This window comes from Eufriesea mexicana, unplaced genomic scaffold (assembly GCF_001483705.2).
Source record: "Eufriesea mexicana isolate 0111107269 unplaced genomic scaffold, ASM148370v2 scaffold4331, whole genome shotgun sequence".
NCBI classification, from domain to species: domain Eukaryota; kingdom Metazoa; phylum Arthropoda; class Insecta; order Hymenoptera; family Apidae; genus Eufriesea; species Eufriesea mexicana.
The window spans coordinates 457,915-478,991 of record NW_016912318.1 but is presented as its reverse complement, the minus strand read 5'-3'; the positions used below and the strand labels follow the sequence as shown (position 1 = coordinate 478,991).

The following is a 21,077-nucleotide window of genomic DNA, read 5'->3' as shown; positions in this document are numbered from 1 at the left end:
TTAATTAGTGTTACATCTAGTCGCGTGTGGCCGGCCCGTGCTATCCAGGAACGCACTGAACACAGCTGCGCTCCATTTTGTTGTCTCGATACACCGATGTGCCGGAAAAAGCATGCGCGACGGTGCTACCCTCTGTGTTCCTTTTCTCTTCTGTATTTCTCCGCACTGTCGTCCGTAAAGTTCTTTTCTTATTCTTTCCCACTACGTTTACGTGTTCCTTTGCTGCGTTCGTTTTTGCAAGCGTTTTCGTATATCGAGAAACACCCGAATGTCTTCGTGATAAATTTTAGTGAATTTCAGGAAATGTTTACGTGTTATCGATCGAGAGGATAAACAGAAGTGCGTGATAGTATGGTAAGCGATCGATTGAAAAGTTGCGTGGAATGTGAGAGGGTAAGACAGATCGAGAAAGTTCGACCGTGAATTCTCTAGTTCTCACAATCAGATGTCTTGAAACACGATCTCGAGCCGGTTAGCACGGGCGGCCAGACCCATTCGAATGCGTTTACGATCCGAAAAATTACACAGTAACGTTATTTATTTTTTTTCTTGTTTCTTTAGTGTAACACGTACGGCATATCGTTAATTAACGTTACGTTATTTATATACTATATATTTACAATCACATGAATCGTAGATATTCTAACGTATCGTTCGTCTCGTTCGACTAATCGACTCGTCTCCTTCCCACTGCCGTCTCATTTCTAACCTGCCCCCGCCCCTGTTTTTCTTTCACTTTCTTCACGATCATTACTCACAATTATCTGTGATTATATCGTCGCGTACATACATAATAAAATGCTTATTCCCAACTGTAACCCCGGTTGTACCTTCTTCATATTTTCCCCGTGTTATTTATTGCGCCGCTTATTCGTGTTCGAGCTGAAACTTGTTCAATATTTTAACACCGTTGTGCAACGTATTCGCGCGCGTACACACATATACATATATATATTTATCTGTCGTTTGTATATATATATTTATATATATATTTATATATAATATAAAAAACAGTATCTCCTAACGCTTGCGAGAAGAAAGCAAATTTATAGGACGCCTCAGGCGACCCAAAAAGCTGTCCGTCCGTATGTTTATACAGCCGAACATGCAGAACGAGAAAACGGTCTGGGTCTCTGTAGAGTCGATTAGAATGATATCTTCCTCGCGGTCGTTTCGAATCGATTCCTGTTTCTTATTTTCCATCGTTACCAATCGAGCGATAAAATAAGACTACGCACGATGTAGATAAGAATCTGCAAATCATGACGTATCCGTAGGTAACCTTACCGATCGATGGAAACTCGTAATAAATTTTTGGAATTAACGAAGAGGGTAAAACAAATCGTTGATACTATTTCTAATGCACAAATGTCGCTGTAGAAGTCTGCATGTCAAATTTGTTGCATATCTAACGTTGGTAAGTTTTATATCGAAGCGATTATTCGATAGCAATCGATAAGTTTTTTCTTCCTTTCCCGCGACCCATTCCGTTACGAAACTTGACACGCATGCACGGATATATAACATTTTCTTATTGGCTCGTGTTTATACTCAATGCGCTTCAAGTACCAAAATTTGTCACCATGGGTCGTCTCGATGCAATCGGTACGCCATCTTAGTTTTTCGGTTTTCGTCGTTAGAAATGATCGCGCCATTAATCGGAACTAATCGCGTATAACGTATTTCGAAATTGAACATCTTTGAATAATACAGGCAGTGACGTTTTACGTTGTAGAATCGATAAACGGTGATAATTTCTGTCGTGATCATCTTGTGTGTGTGTGTGTGTGTGTGATTTTGTGTTTAAATTCGTGAGAATATCCAGGAACTGTGAGAAACTGTAATACGAAGAATTAACCTCGTTGTACAACGCAGATCGCCCCATATTGCAAATGGCTACAACGTTCACGATTTGCCAGCGAGAAGTACGCATAAGGGTAAGCGTGATAATCATTCTTTAAAATTAAACGATTTCTTTTCTACTATATTCCGAATCACTCGTTTAAAGAAGAAACAGTTGTAATTACGTAGTGAGATTCTAATATTCTATTCCCTATCGTGGTTCTTACGAATTTCGATAAATTTCGACTTTTGGTTGACAATCGTGATTTTACACTATCGCCATGCCTCATATTACGCAGCAAAGTTTTTCTAATTTTGTTCATTCGATGTATACGGTCCTCATGGAACGTTCTCGTAGCTTCGAAACGGAATCAAGATAAACGAGGAAATTATTCGTTCGCTCGTACCACATGCTATCAAATGATTTCGACGGATCGTCTGCCGGAGACGATCGTCGAGATGCATCCATATTTCGAGACGATCCCGAGTGCGTGCGGTACACGGTCGAGTATAGACACTATTCGCTAATCGTCTTCCTAGTCGAATATAATTAATCACATCGCTTTCAAGAAGTTCATCGAACAAGTTTCAATTCTATCGAAGCGGCGCGGACGAAGTTCTGTCGGCATTCTACAATTACCATACACGCATTTTTATTATCATTCCCATTTTCGACCCCACCCACCCCGCGTCCTGCGACTCGCTCCCCACCCCTTACGCCTTACCCTCTCTCCTTTCTGGCAGAGTTACACTCGCTCGTCGTCGAGTTAATCTCGATGTGAAAGAAACTACGAAACCCTCCCGACGTCCCCGACAGAATCTCGCGATCGATCACGAAGAATTCGTTACTGTTTGGCTTCCCACGAGATAGACACGAAGATCGCGAAACACCTTTGACAATGATGGATAATGAATAAGAAGGGGAACTTGTCTCGAAATTGCGTACGTCTCATTCGTCCCTTGCTCGGGCTATTGGGATTTTTACACGATCCTTTCTCTCCGTGGTGTCGCTCCGTTAGGCAAATATATACAATGACTTCGTATGACGTTTAGCGATTATTTAGAATGATTGTTTAGAACGATGTAGGTTGCGTAACGAGGGTATAAAAGGTTCTATATCGCGCGTGTTTGAAATACCTGGAAGATCGTGTCTTTATGTATAATTCCTATAAAAAATTCATCTTGCCTCCTCGCGTTTGAAGAAGAGGTTAGGTTGTCCGCGAACTTCGTGTCGTTCGTTACCCCCACTCCTCGAGCTGCCGCTTTTCGACCGTGTGAAGGACTCGCGGCGATTTCGCGAGTGTTCCCCCGAGATTAATTAACCCCTAATTACTAACGGCCGGATCATACTATCTCGACACGCGAAACGCGTTCCCTGTCCACTCCCCTCCGTTTCTCAGATACGTACGCAGATTAAAATCGTCGTTGGGACGCCCGCGATCGTCGCGATCACGTTTGCCTCGATCGCGTTCGACCTCGATCACGATCGAGCCGTTCGAAAAGGGGACTCGATCCTTCGTTGTTGAAGATTTCTCCCTCGGAACACGATAATTTTCCACGAACGATCGCCGCTGTTCCACCGTTGAAAAGAGCAAAACCGACGATCATGCGAAATCATGTTTATGGAATGAGCGGCGTTAAAAATCGGCGATGCAGCGGTCGACCGAGAATTTCAAGGTTTCTTTCGCTTCCCTGCGTCCCGTTGAACGTGAAACGACGCCAGCAGCCTGCCGAAGCGTCGCGTGTCCTACCGCGACGGCCATCTTTGATTCTCGTCGCGTTCTCTTCCCGTGGTTCTTCGCGCTTCCCCCTCCATCGCTCACCGAGTCTTCACGAAGTCTTTCCGAAGAAGCCTTCCACGTGCACTTTCCTCCGTATCTTCTCGCCGGTACGTTTCCCGTGGCGCCTTCTGGGTCTCGTAGCAGGAGATAATCGATCATCTTCCGACATAGTCCTCCACCCGTTTCTGATTATCGTTCCGGCGCGAAGTAAGATGGATTCTCCGAATAAAGAACCATGAGGATCAGAAGGGCGAGGACGAATAGGCGACTGCCGTGACTCGAATACAGCGTCATGATGCCTGCCAGCCACCACAGCGTCGGACAGCCACCCGGTGCCGAGCTGATCCCTCTTTGAATCGCAGCAGGATGCTCGCCTGTATCAGAGAATCGATTTTTATTCCATGGCTACTTTTATCGCGCCGCTAATGCGACGTAGTTAGCAGCTTTCTTTCCACTAACCGGATTTTTTTTTCTCTTTTTTCTTTTTTATGCTACATGCGAATCTTTATCCCCGACCATAAAGACTTGCAAGAATCTTTTTTACGTGCTCCGTTTTAGGTTATGTCCTTGCTTTATGACATCGAGTGATACCCCTATGGGGGATTATTTTTTACTTTTAACTCGATTAAATTCCAGAGATTACTACGGGTATTGAAATATCGCGAGATGGTTCTGCTAACAGCAAATATAATAGTTCACTCGAGCAGCTCCTGAGAGAGTCATAAGGCAAGGAGTTAAGTTCGTCGAACTTGGAGAGTTGGGAGACTTCTTTTCTCAATTTGGTAGGTTCGGAAGTTTTAATAAAGTTGCAGGGTGGTGCGATGTAGCACGTTAGGATGTGTTACTTTTATTTTTGCCCCGTAGCATTTCGGATACAGGTTTAATCGAGTAATTCTAGCGAGTTGTAAATAAGGGTTAGCAAAGTTCTTTGAGACTCGCGTTGCCCCGAGATTGCGTTTATTCCCACGATTGGATTTAGACCAAGAAGTTGATGATGGATTGAACAGAAACCGTGTTAAATTATTAGCGAACCAGTTTTAGCGAGTTGGTACCCCTTCTGTAAGAGTTATTCGCGCTTGCATTTACTATTATATTTGCGCCAAGAGTTTCGAATCGGGACTTCCGTATTAAAATCCGAAGTGAAACTTCCCATCGTGTCTAACGAATTAGCGTCTTTGGAATACAGGCTGACAACTGTGTCACGAAAAATTTCCTCTTTCGAGAATTCCAGAATTTATACTTTCAACAACAATTTCTCATCACGCCATCATCAACGATGCACTGAAACGCAGTGAAAAGAAAAATATTAGATATTATTCCATATTGTCATGTTTTCGTTTTGTTTAATCCCTTGATATAAAATAACGTCTGGGAGACGTTATTCAACTCCCGTGCCATTCCCTGGACTTTCACGTCTCCGAGACGTGAAGAACTGTCTCTGCCAGAAGCCGTGCAGTATATTATCAAACAAATATTTTTCTGAAGGGGTTAAGCAGATTGAAGAATGGTTTACAAAATGAAAGCTGTATATTGAAAATTTCTCGAGTACCCAATTAGAAAAATTCAGAGAATTTCGAAATCTGATAATGCTCGAACAGATAAAGTACACCTGGATTATAAAATTCTGGTAAATTCCACATAAACGGTAGGTCACGCGAAGTCAGGGAAAAATACATTTTTATTCCTCGATACTCACGAAGGTAATTTGAATAATTGGAACACGAAAGTGCTTACCATTCAACACGTGAAGCTGCACGCTCACGCTATCCCAACTGCTAGGGCTGCAGGTGTAATTGCCGGAATCTTCCCGCCTCGCGTTGTGGATCATGAGGCTGCTGATCGTGTTGTCATCGATCCTGTTCGTCTGGATGTCGATCTTGCTTAATTGGTAATCAAGTATGCGGTCACCCTCGTGGTACCAGAAAACGTAGAAAGGCACCTCGAGAGACTGCTTGATCACGCACCGTATGGCTACTCTGCTCCCGGTCTTCACGTATATGTCACGGTCGCCTATGATTTCGATCTTTGGCACTGGAAAATCGACAGTCGGTGTTTATCATCGCCCTATCGCGCGACTCCCACCGCAATAAATAAAAGGAACATCGATGCAACACGTTCCATGACTCGAAATATTCGGAATCCTCACGTTACGCGTGTTAGGGCTAACAAGAGGAACGTTTCCTAGGAAATTAGGTAGCATAGATAAAATTTGAGGGAAAGATCTGTTAGAATCGTTCGATTGGATCGTATTTACCATATCGGTGTAGAATTCTCAACGATCCGATCTCTGCATCGATCCGAGTCAACTGAATACTGCAACAAAGGTACCTTTGTTTTCCCGGTTGAAAGCTCAACGTCTGCTACTTATCGCGGGCTATCTCGAAGCACGGAACGTGTTAATTAGAGAGAAATAACGAGCGTGCCATATTCTCGACATTTTAATCGCTTTCCAAGATCTTTCTTCCACCCCCGGACGATGCATGGGGGTGTGCTGGCGTTGGACGGAAGTTAAAAATTAGCGGTAGGGTCGTCCGTGGCCCCACATGGCGCGGGACGTGTTAAATGCGACGCAAGAAGGTGATCGAACGACAAAGAAAATTAATCACTAAACACACCGAGCGATTATCCGAGCGGACATTTCAGCGCTTACACGTACGAGTTGCGTGAAAGAGAGAATGTCTGTATTTTACGCTCGTATAATTTTTTACCACGTCGTTGGAACACGGTCCGCGAAGTGCTCCGACGATCGATCACAGAGCTCTTCTCTGGCGACATAAAAATAACGCCGGCGTGGAATTGAGCGACGATGGCCGCTGGTCAATTTCTAAATGCACCGTAGGCACACCGACGCGCACCCTCGAAAAATAATTAAATTCGTATCGATGACGCTCGTTATCCATGTACAGCAATTCTCGCGTAGTCTCACCGACGATGTTCAGCTTGATGATGTGACTCTTCTTCGGATCGCTCGAGATTTGGCACTCGTACTCGCCTTCGTCGCGTGCCTGCACGTACTTCACCTGCAGGGTCCAGGTCTCCGTCGACTCTACGTAAAGTGCCTGGAACCTTTCGTCCGGGATAAACATGACTTTATCTACCGAGAGGATATGCGAGTCCCTTCTTCTGATCCACGACACCTTTCACAGTTAATAAACATGTTAATTTCGTCAAACATAACTTACGATAGAAGCATTTCGTGCGAATCTTACAAGCTTTCAGAATATTTAAAAATATTCCGAGTACGTGAAATTTGGTAAAGAATCTTTTCCAGGTTCAGGGAACTTGCAAATATCGAGAATTCGAGGATTTTCGGAAGTTTGGTGAAAAGAGGAACAAAGAATCGCGTTCGTGGTGTATTTGGAATATGTATTTTTGCACGAAGCTTACGCTCACTGTGCATAGCGAAGATATTTGCGTTAAATTTTCAAAACAACGCGATGTAGATAGCAAGAAAGCATTTGTTAGGTAATGCCAGTGAAATTGGAAAATAATTCTACCGTTTGTGCGACATTCGTGATACGTTCGTTAGATATATGGACCACGGTGGCGCTAGTGTACTCGTAGGTCTGCGATATTGACAAGGGATGGATCAATACCGTATTGAAATGTTTTATTTTCCTATTAACGGTATTTTTAACTCATACAATACCGCTTGTTTGTAATAAACACATTTATGTAAATATCGTATAATTATCGAGTTGTTATATTTTCTAACCGTATTATTTCCACGTTTTATTTTTCTCTCTCGTATTATAATATTCCTCGGTGATGTAAAAATTTAATATATCGAATTTCGAAGCTTTCGATCCATTCCCAGGGCGAATCTCGAATTCAAGGATACTTCGATCGAATTAAACACCGTAAATCTTCGGCACTGCTGTGTTCGGATCGTGATATAAGGCTTGGCCGTAAATTCGACATTTTTCGTTCGAAATACGCGACAGTAGCCGTGAAAGCGCGTTCCACTTATTCCAAGGATAAACTAACAATAGGATTGCATAAGTGGAGGAGCGCTTCTCGACGGGGATAAATTTGCGTTAGAAGACGTTTATGGTACACGGGGTAGACGATAATATTACTTGAATTATTCCGCTTACCAGCACACGCATCATTTACTTGTATCAACGTTGCACCGCATCAACACACGCGTGGCTATAAACTTGCGAAGCGTTCCTTGCGAAACTTTGACACAGACGAAGAGTGTTTAAAACTTGTTTAGAACTCGGACAGGAAGAGTTCCCGGAGCCATGTTTCTATGGTCTTTTTCCATCGTTAAAGTGACTAGAGAACATGGTTGGAAAGTTTGGTCACCTACTTCAGGATCGTCTTCTATATTCTTATATTCGAAACGAGTTCGCGTGTCCGTGTCTCTTTCCTCCTTTTTTATTTTGCCTTCTTCGAAGATAAACGTGTAAAGGTTACGACGATGCTTGTACACCGTGTTTTAACATGCAAGGACAATATGGCAACTTTCAGTGGCGTAAGAGGTTATCCCGTTCAACTTTCTCTGGGAGATAAATCCGAGCCGACATTGCTATCCAATAAAAATTAAATTTCGTTACAAATCTGCTAAGAAATCCGTTTCCTAGTCTAAAATCAGCGATCTCTTAATTTCGGTGCACACTGTGCACTTAAATTCCCTTCTTCTGGTAATCGAGATAATTAAATATCAATTTAAGATTATATTATGAAATATTTACTTGGATCTCATTCGTTCAAAATGTAGTATTTATGATCATGATTGTGGACCTCTTCGATGCAAGCTTAACCTTAAATCTCTCGAATCGGGAAGAATCGCTGACGATCTTTTGTTTCTCTTCAAAATTATGAATATTGCTATTATATGCAGTCCAAAATTATTATCTTTCGTTAATTTTCATGCTTCTTCAAGAAATTTAAGAGGCTTTCGAATCTTTATACCTGATCAGCATAATACCACCAGCACGACTCGAATTAGTAGACCCTATCGATAGAATATGCATTCTTGCAAACAATTTCTCATCAGACTTTCAATTTTTTGGCAATAGTATCTTTTCGTTTAAAAACCAGATCTTAAATCTGTAAGCAAATTGTCTATATCCATTGTCATGTATTGTATTGCCATTTGTCAATTGTCAAATATCGGCTATATCTAACCTATATCTAACCTAACCTAACCTATATTCTTTCTCTCACTAACAGAGTGACGTATGTTTAAATATTTTGTTTATACACTAATGGGTTCTACTTACGGGTGAATTATTATTAAATAAATAAATAAAAATGGCGTCCATTCGGTAAATCTGCTAAAATATTCTGCTGGATTTTATACGATATTATTCCACTTCTGTGATCTCTTTCGTTGAAAATGGCGGCCAGTGGGTAACTTAGAAACGAAGTTGCACGAGACCTAACTGTTCTTACCGTCTTTGCATGTTAAGCGTGTACTTAACGCAAGCTCGTAAATTAAGAATGCAAGTCCGTAAGAATGTAAACACCGTGGCTTTCCGTCAGACTTACGCTCCTTCTTCTACTTGCGCCGAAAGAAACGCGGTAATTAATATTTATTAGCGATCAGAGGACGAAATTGGAAAGCCGGAAACAGCGGTCGTATACGATTCCCTCATCAATTCGAGGCAGGCAAAAAGCGACGAACGGGTAGGAGCTTTTTACCATCCAGCCAACGGACGCATCGCGAGAATTATTAATCCCTTCTCCGATACGTGACGCGGTCTATTGTTAGATTTTTGGTCTATGGCGCGGACGTTTCTTCCTCGTCGGATGGAACAAAAAGCGAAATAAAGCAACAGACACGTTCCCAGTGACGAAGTGAAATTCAACCGTGTCTGGCTGGAAATTCGCGAGCTCCTGGCTGAATGCGGACAGAGGGAGCACGGTGGAAAAAGCGCGTGGAATACGGTGGCTGGAAAAAGAGAGAGACCTGGCCCGACTTCCCGATCTCGCGCGATCAATCTTCTTTCCCTTGTCTACGGTTAATTTATCGTGCGTCGATCGGGCAAGCCGGAGTCGTTGCTCTCCTCTCTAGCTAGGACCCAAGGTGGTTCGTGGAAGAAAGCGTATTAGGAGTACATCCAATTTATTTGCACGATAAGTATCGTCAGAACAGGTCGATCCAGCACGCGCCACGCGCTGTTTTTCACCCGATGTAACCCACGAGCCAGGTGGATCGTGGTGGGCGACCTGCGAGCCCGGGTCGCAATCAACAAAGTAGAGTAATTGCCTCTTTGTTCGTGTCTCGCGATACAGCGATCGGGAAGAGGGCTATAATTCAAGCCGCGGGGAAAAATTTGCAAGTACAACTCTGTTCCGATGTTCGATGGTAACTTGGCGGAGCGAGTAATCTCTTCGTCGATTGCCGAAGTGCAATCGTGATCTAGGAAATTCTACACCGGACGGAATTCGTTTATCTCTGGGAACCGAGTCCGTTGAAGTCGTGGGTAACCAGCGTTTCTATCTTTCTCGCGCCAGCTCCCGCTCAATTACGATTGTCGTGCCATTAATTTCCGCGGAGAAAGCGATAAATTAGTAAATCCCGCTTCTCGCTCCTGCGTTATGTCCCATCGATCGCTCGCGGGCTTTTCGAGAATTCCTTTCGCAACTTTCACGGCACTTTTAACCTCGCCGATATTCCCCAGGAACGAGAAGATTTCATTCGAATCCCAGGTCTTCCAATCCTTTCCACCGCCATTTTGTCGTTCCTTGGTCCCCCGAACGATTATTCCGTTCTCTGATGCTAAGCGCAGTGCACAGTACTTTGGGTAAATAAGAATCACGAGTGGTAAATAACAATTTGGATTTATATTTTTGCTAACAAACGCTTGATAGCTGTCCAATTGGTCTTTGAGAGTTGACATTTTGAATAGGTATAGGCTCTAAAATTTTAAAAGAGTATTTTCTCGCACTCCGTGATAAGCAGAAGCAACTGAGTTCGTAGCTTTGATATTTATCACGGATTCGAGGATAAAATCCACGTTACTAGGAATAAAGTCGTATGGAAGCCTTTGGTTATTCCTCGGTACCTGGTACTCGATTAAACCACGCTTCTAAACCACGTTTCGCGTTGCACTTGCATCGCATAGAACGGAAAACACGGGAACAAATGCAGAGTCACCGGGTCGACCGCGAGTGCCGCAAGAGTAATCGTTTTCAATCGTGTTCCAGGGTAGCGAAGCACAATGGTCGTTGACAGAAAGTCAGCGGCAAAGGTACGTTTAATTCCACGCGCGATAAGTATCAGAAGAACAAGCGGGGGGACGCGGGGGTGCGAAGGGGTCGCGGCTCTATGGGTTCGCGGCCCTTAAGTACGCAATCGGACGATTATACAAGGGTCGCGTGTCACCAGACACTTAGTCCTGCTTCTCTTTCGACGTACATGTTTCGTGGTTGTACACACCGGCTCGGGTGAAACTTCTCTGACGAGTGATACCGCGTAGCGAAACCTCTACCGGTCCTCCACCTGCCCTCCGAAGGCTCCCCGTCGTCGCAATCTGGGTTACCTCTGTACAGGGATCATTCCTCTCTCTGACCCTCTCTCCCGTCCTCTCTTTAACCCTCTTCCCCCTCGCGAATCGTGAAATTCACGCGGCTCGTATAATCCGTTCTAACGGCCGCGACCGCGGACGGATTAGACTTTTATAGCACGCATAAATTCCGTCGCGGATAGAGTCGCGGTATGTATCGGGATCGACGGTTTATCGCCGCCATTTCGATTATTGTAATAGCGCGAACCGGACGGGTTGCCGACGCGAAATATCAACGGAAACGGAAACCGATAGCGCAACTTTTTGATGGCGAATCAGCGGCTTCATGGAGACCGACGGGTCGCCTGGCTACGATACCATCGCCACGCTCGACACTAGCGCCGCCGCTGCCGCTAACTCCGTCGCCGCGGTTTCACGGGCAAACTGGGCATTCGCGTGCAAATAAATTCGCTTTATCTACGAGCAGGCGACGTCGGTTTCCGGTTCCTGCTTTTTCCAAGGAACGGGAACGAGATGGCGGGGTCCCTTCGTTTTTCGGGAGGAATTAGAATTGAGGAATTCGTAATTGCGCGATTCACTGTGCACGATTGTCCTTTGGTTCGTTTCTTTCGGTCATTCGCTTCGTGTCTAGTTTAAGAACGGTTTGGAGGTTTGGAATTGTGGACGGTCGTGGTGGATTCGTGGAAGGAAAGTTAGGTGGACAGCGGAGGATTTAATTAGCGGTGTTTCATTTGGAGCGTGTTGGATGGTTCGTGACAAAGACTTACCGATTTATTACCAAGGTGTCGCACTTTGCACGGCAAGTAAGCGTGACTCCCCAACTGAGCCGTGATGTTCGTGGGGGTGCTGGAGTCGAAGTGCGGCTCCGTGTAAATCCCGTCGAACCTCTTCACTAACGAATGGGATCTTGTGCTCACGCCTGAAATATTCGATCGAGTTTTAGTCAAGGCGGTATCAAAATGTCCGTCACAGAACCCCTGTATTCCCAACTTAAATAGCAATTCACGGAACAAGGCTTCGCTTTTAAAACCCGTTTTATCACGTTCGAGTATTTTCGATGTGTCTGTTCAAATTACACGGGGGAAATTTAATCCCACGTGACCTCTGTCGTACGAATAACTTAAAAATAACGATCCCGCGACCTGTATCTAGCACTTGAAATAGTAATGGCGCTCCGAGTGGTTTTTCCACCCAACCTTAATGTAAACCCCGATATTAGTGTATTATTAACGGATAAATCGAGGAAGAAATATTCAGATGCCCGGTTTTCATCTGAAATTTGCAAGCATCGCTTCACGCGACGAGAAATATTCATCGTGGCACACTTGTCAGCAGTGTGGCGACATCGTCGTTCGGCAAATTCGCAGAAGGGTGCGAGGTCTTTTTTTTCCTCCTCCCTGCCCGTAATCCTATTGCAGACACGAAACGTTGAATACCAGGCAAGGTTCACTTTTAACTGAGCCCCCGAACGTCGGTTAAGTCCGAGGAGAATGCATTAACATGGCGGCTGCAGCGCGCGAGCTTGTTATCCTGAACGAATTTACATTGTACGGGCACCGGTAGCGTTTCCATGATGGAATAATAAAAGGATCGCGGGAATATAGCGTATTTCGCATTCGTGACGTTCATGCACGTCCTTCTCTCGCTCCTCCTCACTCGCAGCCCGCATCTCCTTTTCACTCTTTGCCTTTGGGGATAAATCCTATCAGAGAGCTTCTCTGCCAGGCCATCGTGCAACGGAGAAATGGATACTAATCCAGAGGATTCCGATCCGAGGTATCCAAAGTCGGATCAGCTATTCGGCCCGGAAAGTAACCGTGGGCTTCGTTCCAACGACCTTGAGGGCCCGCTTCCGGTCTAGCGGTCACCGAAGAGAGGATGCGTTTCGACGTTCCTCCATTTTCTCGCTTCGCAGCGATACATAGAGCGGAAATATCGGCGGAAGATCGAAATGCGTGTGCCGGAAATTACCACAGCATCGGGCACCAATGCCTGGGAAGCGACGCATCGAAAAGACCGGGAACGATATCGCGGTGCATAGAAAGTCCGTAGCGCCACGGTGTCTGTGGGAATTGAAAAGGAGCCTTCCGATTTATCGTCCACGCTTCGAGTCTCTCGAAAGTCTATAGAGAGCTGCACGGAGGAGGCGAGGAAAAGAAGAGGAACTCGATAAAACAGCTACTCGAACAGGAAGTTTCTTTGCGCCTGCCCAGGGACAGAGGCACTGTTGGCAGCTGGTCGCGCGCGTCAACGGGGCTCGGCTCACGGGCTTGCCAAATGACTCTAAACGCGTTGCGTTGTCACGAACATTTAGCGGGAATAAAGGAAACGTTCGATGGATATCGGCGCCTCGCGCGAAGATTCATGGTAACGGCGGATTGCGTGAAACCGAGGTATTCATCCTGCGCTCGGTGCGCGCGGTCTCATGGCTATTTATGTAGCATTCGTAACGAGGAAAACAATTGGCCGAAGCGGCACTCGGATACGGTTCTTTCATTTATTGGACCGCCGCTCTATTGATTGAGTTATTCAGGTCATCAACAACTTTTTCTTCCCGGTCTGCTGCTCGAAAATAGCTGCTATCGACGTATTACTTTTCACGTTTCCTCGCTACTTTTTGGCCTTTCCACGACAAACTGCGAAACCTACTTTTTCTCTGCCCTCTTCTCCGATCGTGGCATTATCGCCGTTGCTCCTGTCATCGATTCTTTGCTTCCATTCTTTTATCCCGCAATTTTTATTACGTCTCTGGTCCACGGGAACCCTGCGTGGTGCCAATTAACTCGAGATTAATTCTTCGCGGTGAGTAACACAGTGACACCATCTAGCGTGAACGTTCGGTACTATTTACTCGGGTAAATTCGATATTTTGTTTCATTTTGATACGTAGGGACGAGAAGCTTCGCGTGTTTGATCGGTCGATTATTTCATCCTTGGTGTTATTTTGCAATTGGATGTTTGCTGTCTGAAGAACCGATTTTGACAGAACACTGTAAAAGTAATTTCAGTCTAACGATGCAAATTTCTGTCAGGTTATCGAACAAATTTTTGTAATCACGGGGTTTTGTTTGCCGTTGTTGCTACGCGGAGGAAAGATTGGTGTTCATCCCGAGCGCCATTTTTAACGATCAAGATGGCGACAATCGCGGAGACAGATTTACGGCAGTCGGAGTTAACTCAGCGATTTGTACGTTTGAAAATGGCGTCGCGGCTATTTCACCAGCTCGAGGTAGTGCCAGTCATTACCGCAGTGCAAACAAAAAGTTTCGTGTCGCTGGCAAATGACGTCACTGCAGGGAACGTGTTATGGGAGTATAAGGAGAACGCATTAGAGGTATCGCTGTATTATTCAACATATTTTAACCGGGAGAACGAAAGAACGACGAAGGAAGCTGATATCGTGCCCGTTCTTCTTCGCGTGGGTGCTTCCGCGGACAAGCCAGGATGATAATGCATCGTGACAGCAGACGAAGCGGATAAGGAAGCTCGCGATACACGCCTCGCACTAATTCCTGCGAATTACGTCCAATGTCTGGCCAGCATTCCTCTCTTCTGTCGGAAACTTTATAGCATCGAGGAAGGTGCTCGTTGTCGGAACGGAAAAATACACATCTCCATACTTAACGCGTGAACTCCCACGCGAAACAGCCGCGAAATTGAATCTTCCCCTGGGCGCGAAATGGTGTCGTTTTCTACGACTCGGTGTTAAAATGTCCCATTTAACCACTCGCGCTGGAAGGACGTGCCACGCACGTCGTACTGCTTTTACGATAGAATCGCCAACGAGGTGGTGTGCACGTCGTCCGGTAATTGTCTCAGAAATACTGGATATCAGAAAACTGGCACATGTGTCCGTGAATTTCTGTCTGTCTGTCAATTTCGAACACGAAACCATGACAAATTTGCGACAGGAGCAACTCGCATCAGATTCGGGCCTCTTTTCTACCTACGCGCTGTCAAGCTTCCAAGTCTTTCAGGCTCTCCGGCGGAATTACTCGCAAAGTGTCGGGTCTGGTTCGCGAGCCGAGTTGAAAGCGGACAAAGGTGATTAACTTCCGTTTATTCCCGTTGAATTCGACGGGACATAAAATTCGGGACGAACAAAACATCGTGAATTATAGAATGTCCTGCGACGCTGGGTCGACGGAAAACAGGGCACGCAGAGCCGCGTCGGCAAAAATCGAACGTCCGCATTGGCAAATAGCATCCGGCCAGATAAATCCGCACCCTTTCAATAATGCCGACATTATCATCGCGCACTGATTATCGACGTCGCGTGATCGAGCTAAACGCTGTCAAACGTGGACCAGGAGCTCAGGCTCGCGCGAGCTAGCGGCTGGCTCTCGCCAGTTACGTCCACGACTCGCGATATCCGCAATTGTCCGTCGCAATTCCGTGCTCTCGAGTATCGTCACCATTCCGTCCCGACGTGGCAAATGCTCAGCTGCTCGTTCAAGGCGTCCCGTTACGGAAGCGTTCCGCCGGCTGGAGCGCATCCGGTTTTTAACAGCGTGGCGAAATGCAGCGATCAGCCGCATTACGCTCTCGCCGAGGCGGAATGGCTGCTATTTTCCAGCTAGATTCTAAACCCGCGACGGAAGTTATCGTGCCTCTCGCCTCGAGGATGGATTAAACGTCGTTTACCTAGCTCGCCGTTCTTCGGAAGCGGTTCGAAGGCACACCCCGGCAGAGTGCCTCGGGGATAAAGTTTCATCGAGCACTCGGGGGCGGAAGGAGAAGCTTAAAGGAGCATCTCGAGGACGAAAATGCCAGCTCGGAACGCGCACGACGGTCCGACCAAGCGGAAGGCTACCCTAACCTCTGTCAACCGATGATCGATCGACGATTCTTCCTGATCGCGCTAATTCCCGGTTCCGCGCCGATATCCTTTTAACTCTGCATCTCTGCCAATCGTTGCACGCTCGATGAATCGATTTGCCAACGCGTTTCCGTTCAGACGGCGCGAATTGGATTGGCAATCATTGCGCACCGACCCGACATCGCGTGCACCGGCGACGCGCACGACCAATCCTAGCCCGTCCTCCCAGGACACCCGATCCTACGGACAAGAGGATCCTTCAGGGATGCAAAATTTCGCGGCGCAAGCGCCACGGGGGTGGCGGAGGAAGCTCGCGAAATGGGCATAAATAGACGTCGTAGTGGCTGCCTCTCGCGTCAGCTCTATCACCGTTTTTCGTCGCGGTTTTAAACCCCGGGCTGAATTGTTTCCATGTGCTGGCGATTATCGTTCCCGGCGTTCCTGGAAATCATGTTTCACGCCGGGATTACCAGGCTGCAGGAACAAAGCTGCCGGCTGAGAGGGCAAGGGTGGAAGCTTGGGGAGGAAGAGGAACAAAGCGGCCGATTGTGCGGTCGCTGCAACGCGTCGCTTATGACCGTTCGTAAATTTCAGAGGGAATGAATCATTCACAGAGGCAAACACAAGGTTGAAGTTGTTAGCGATAGAGCGGCGCGCTGGCTGCCGTCGCCGCGCCAATTCTGCATCGGCTACTGTAATTGCATCTTTATCCTCGCAGCGAGCGTATTTTCCAGGAAAAATGGCGAATCTTGCTTCTCCTCTTCTACGATTATCACGAGGAATAGAGTTAACGATAACTCGTTTCCGAATTACGTTGTTACCGAAAATAAATGACCGGACGGTTGCGTTCCTGAGAACTCATCGTTGCTATGTCAACACGCGGAGTTTGGCCATGCCATAAATTCCGGCGGGGTAGCGTCGGATCTAGATTATTTTCACACGAGCGATGGTTATCCGCGCGAAATTTAAACGCCGCTCGTGAACGAAACGTCAATTACACGCGTATCTCGTCCCGCTGTAATCGCCATTTAACGAAATTATGTTTCCTCCTGTAATCAAAACCTGCCCCCGTGCGTTCGAAGGCAGGGGTAGGTCGTCAAGTGTGAACAATTACGCACAGATAGGGGTAGAGTTTCGGTCGGGTGCCGCGAAATCGTCCGGAAAAATAATAAAAGGCGAAGGGAAAGCGCGCGGTAAATTTCTCGGAAATAGAAAGAGGATCTCTGATAGATATTTCCCATGAGAACATGCGGGGGGAGCCGATGCGGAACCGCGTCCCCGCTTTATTAGAACTACGATACACGTACGAGTGTTCGGTGTAATTTTACGCCGTCATCGGGCACTAAACTCGAACATAAATCTGGATCCTCAAGATCGCTCTTTCTCGTCCTGCCAGCCAGGCTAACTCGATTTTCTGTCTTACCAGTTCATCAAACATTTACGTCCGACTACTTCCGTCGCGCGTCGAATTAATGCTTGTCGTTCGATTGTCTGCTGATCCCCGGATATTAAAGGAGTAATTGTTTACCAGGAATATATCCGTCTCGCCTAGGCTTGGAAATTCATCCAATTTAATTAACACTCCGCGAATGGCGTCAGGCGATGATCCAAAAATTACGTGGAAATTCTTGATTAATTTCACGGGAATATCGTTCTAACCGTGTCCAATATCGAGAAATAAATTTTATTTATTCCCGGCAGGCTTTGGTTGCATGCTAAAACGAATATCGTATAATAGGTACCACGAAATTATAATAATCACTGTCGTTTTTAAACGTCGAGTACAAAATGCACCTATGTGCATCTAAACTTTGACCGAAAAATTTTGCCCAGGGATAGCACTACGCGAATAGGAAAATTACGAAACCACCCTCTTGCACGACACGTACGTTGTGCTACCAATTTTTCCCCGTAATTTTATCAAGATTTCATCTTCTGACCGAATAAATTCTCGTGCACTGTCTGATCACGACGCACGATTGCCCGAGTACGTTGGCTATGATTTCACAGCGATCGAAGCAAAGTATCGCGAGATGTATAACAACGCGTAAATAATGGCGGCGCAGGATCCATTCGCTAGGAGTTAGCCGCGGCACACGTCAGACTGGAGAGGAGGATCTAGGAAGCGAAGCCGTGTAAGCGGCGGTGGTTGAAATCCCGAAATCCGCATTCAAAGGTAACTATGTTGGTCGGTTAATCATTGGGAGGTATAATCAGCGGGCGTGCGGCGCGATTATGTTACGGATAGAAAGTGCACAATGGCGTCCTGTCGATGCAGAAATTGTTTTCGTGTTGCGGATTGGAATACGGCTGGGCGCCCAGTTCGAAACCAATTAAGAGTATGTTCCGGGGGTAGAGAGCGGCCGGCGCGAGAATTCGGTAAATTGTTTAACAAAATTACCTACTGCACGTTAGTTGCGTTAATGGGATCGATTTGTGCTCCGCTCGCAAGTTCTACGAGTGTCGTTTAGTCCGCGGTTTGGCAGCCTTTCGCGTGTATTTCACCGGTTCCCGCTTCCTCTCTCTTACACCCTCGCGGTTCGTTCGATAACAGCCGTGTCGAAAGCGACGAATGGAACGTATTTATAAAGCGACCGACACGGATAATGAACGGGCCGATCGACAACAACTCGATGCCCACTTTGCATACTGAAATGGTTCCTTGTTGCCTGCGCGCGATCGATAAGAAAAAGCACCGTCGGACACGAGGCGTGCTTGATAAATCCTCTTTAACCGGGTCCCTTCCTCTCTCTCCTCTCTCTCTCTCTCTCTCATTTTTTTTTGTTTCTCCCCGCGAGACAAGAGTCCTGAGAAGAGTCCTTGAGCATAAAGGAGAAATTATTGGCAGACGGACGAGAGGGTGTGCTGTGGCAGCCTCTGTATCAAGGGGGAACCGGTATCCTGGAAGATCATTAAGATAAAACATGTCGAGGGTAGCGATCCGTGAATTAATGGAGCTGCCATTGAATCAGCAGAAAAACGCACGATGCAATTAACACGCTTATGGTGCGGCTGACAGGCATTTCCATAAGGGTTACGTAAGCCTGCAACGAAGACGCGGGTAATTGCACGGATTCGCGGCGTGACCCGTTTAAGAGACGAACGGATCCGGCTGTAATATCTGCACGATAAACTGGATGGCAGTAAATGCCTGTGTTGTGACCGATATAATTAAGTTTAAAGTCGCGACAGTGTGCTAGAGCACGAAGAACGCCGATACGTAGGGGGTTCTAGCAATCGACTGTCATAATCACCGCGATAAGCCCGGGATCGCGTGGAAAAGTCGTAGCTGCTCGCAGGGAAACGTTGAGCGAAGAGAGTGTATGGAATAAAAGGAAGAAAAGCTAAGCGTATCGCGGCGATGCAGCCGCGCGAGAGATGAAATCGATAGACACGTCCCTGAACGACGTCAGAGCGAAGATGAGGGAACACGCTACCCTTCTGCCTTCACCTCGCCCCCCTGTATATTCCCCGATGACGGAATCATCGAGTCGACACGGTGACCCGACAAGGATGGCGAAGAAAAAAGAGGAACGGAGCGATCGGTAGGACAAAGAGGAGCACAGGGAAAATACAATACCGTCGCGGCGACAAACAAGGGTGGCGCTAGATACAGCCCTGGACCGGGTCCGGAAGCAGCCCCCTCCCTCCTCCTGCCTACTAGTCCTCCTTTTTCCCTCCACTCGCGTATCTCGATCCTCTCTCGCGTTCATCGATCGCGAATACGCACGATCAGCTGCCAAATCCTCGACGCGGAATCGCACCTTGCCAGCACACGGGCTTGCACGCGTGCTAATTCACGTACGCACAGTTACACCCCAAAATCTGATCGATCCATCCGCAGTACAAGTCTCCGGTACAGCCCCGCCTGGCCCCTTCCACCCCCTTCTCCGGTCCTTTTCGCGTCACCCGGCCCCCCTTTTTCAGCCCGAAAAAGAAGTATATTGGCAGTCCACCGGAGACCTGGACCTAGGGCACACTACATGGCACGATTACCGGAGAGAGCACGTTCTTCGACCCTCGCGATTATCAGAGTCAGCGCGGACACTTTCCCGCGGGAATCTCGAAAGATCGATGCACGATCCGCGACAGAGAGAAAGAGAGAGAGAGAGAGAGAGAGAGTGAGAGAGGGAGAAAGAGAGAAAGAGAGTAGGTTGTCACTCGTCAGTGGACTGGAACATATGTCGCGCGGGTGATATAGATCTTACCGGTGATGCCGAGGAGAATCCAGTACACGAGGCACAGGACGTAGTAGTTCACGTAAGAGGATCTCCTCATGATGACGAAGACAGTGGTGACGACGACGACGACCACGACGACGACGGCGACGACCACGACAACGACGACGCAGTTACCTTCGACGGGTCCACTGACATCTCAAAACAACCAGCACACCAAGCCCGGTGCACCGTCTCACTCCTAGACCTCAGTCGTCACTCTGTTCATCCTCCTTGGACTCGGCGCTACCAGACCTCGTGCATAGTATTCTTTTCACCTCCGACGTCCCTTCTCCCTGGCCGCGCACAATTGCCCCTGACAGATACACCACAGCGGATCGGTGTCGCACTGATCACATATTATCTCCCAATTGAATCCTCGGTTACGCACCTATTACGATCCCACCGCGATATATGCTCGCGTGCCCGTTGCCTCGGCGAGCCGCTCGCGTACGTTTTTCAAACGCGCGTTCAAGGTCTTCACGGCGCGTTCCGTGGACCGGGAAATTGAAACAACACGGTATACGAGAGACGTCACCGCGGGGGCTAGTGTCGTCGCGTGATATGGCCCCTTTTCCGACCGATCCTTCAAACACGGCTAACTACGACCGAGTTTTGCGTACGGGTCGTCTGCGGTTCGTCGTCCCGGGCGAAGCTCTGAAACCGCCGGGCCTCCAGTGGCACTGCCCGCGCCCGCCCGGGGATTCCGCGCAGGCGTGCTCTTTCTCCTCTACTCTGCCGATCAGTCAGCCTCCTCCTTCCTCCAGGCCTCCTACTCTCTCGCTGTCCTCCTTCCTTCTTAGCCCTTTCTCCTTCTCGGTCTTCTTCCCTGATTACTACTACCACTACCAACACCACCACCACTACCAGCAACCTCGTTGTCGTCTTCGTCGTCGTTCTCGTTGTGTCGTCGTCACCACTGCCACCGACACTGCTA

At 47.2% G+C, this 21,077-nt stretch overlaps 1 protein-coding gene across 1 annotated transcript; it reads right to left on the bottom strand.

The window, feature by feature from the left end:
• Window positions 1-2,587: 2,587 nt before the first annotated feature.
• On the bottom strand, window positions 2,588-20,347 carry LOC108551500 (neurotrimin). The gene is made up of 5 exons (XM_017905697.1): window positions 20,132-20,347; window positions 11,872-12,023; window positions 6,550-6,760; window positions 5,358-5,654; window positions 2,588-3,997 (listed from the first exon to the last, which is right to left on the bottom strand). Exons 1-5 carry the CDS (start codon window positions 20,199-20,201, stop codon window positions 3,813-3,815), a joined length of 915 nt encoding a protein of 304 aa, XP_017761186.1. The 5' UTR covers window positions 20,202-20,347; the 3' UTR covers window positions 2,588-3,812.
• Window positions 20,348-21,077: the final 730 nt, after the last annotated feature.

What these genes read in the sequence shown, in the direction of transcription:
- LOC108551500 (XM_017905697.1), bottom strand. Translation starts at nt 20,201, where the DNA reads ATGAGGAGATCCTCTTACGTGAACTACTACGTCCTGTGCCTCGTGTAC. An exon ending in GATTCTCCTCGGCATCACCG is followed by an intron (nt 12,024 to 20,131) that starts GTAAGATCTATA and finishes CGAATATTTCAG; the next exon opens with GCGTGAGCACAAGATCCCAT. An exon ending in GCAGCTTCACGTGTTGAATG is followed by an intron (nt 3,998 to 5,357) that starts GTAAGCACTTTC and finishes TCTCTGATACAG; the next exon opens with GCGAGCATCCTGCTGCGATT.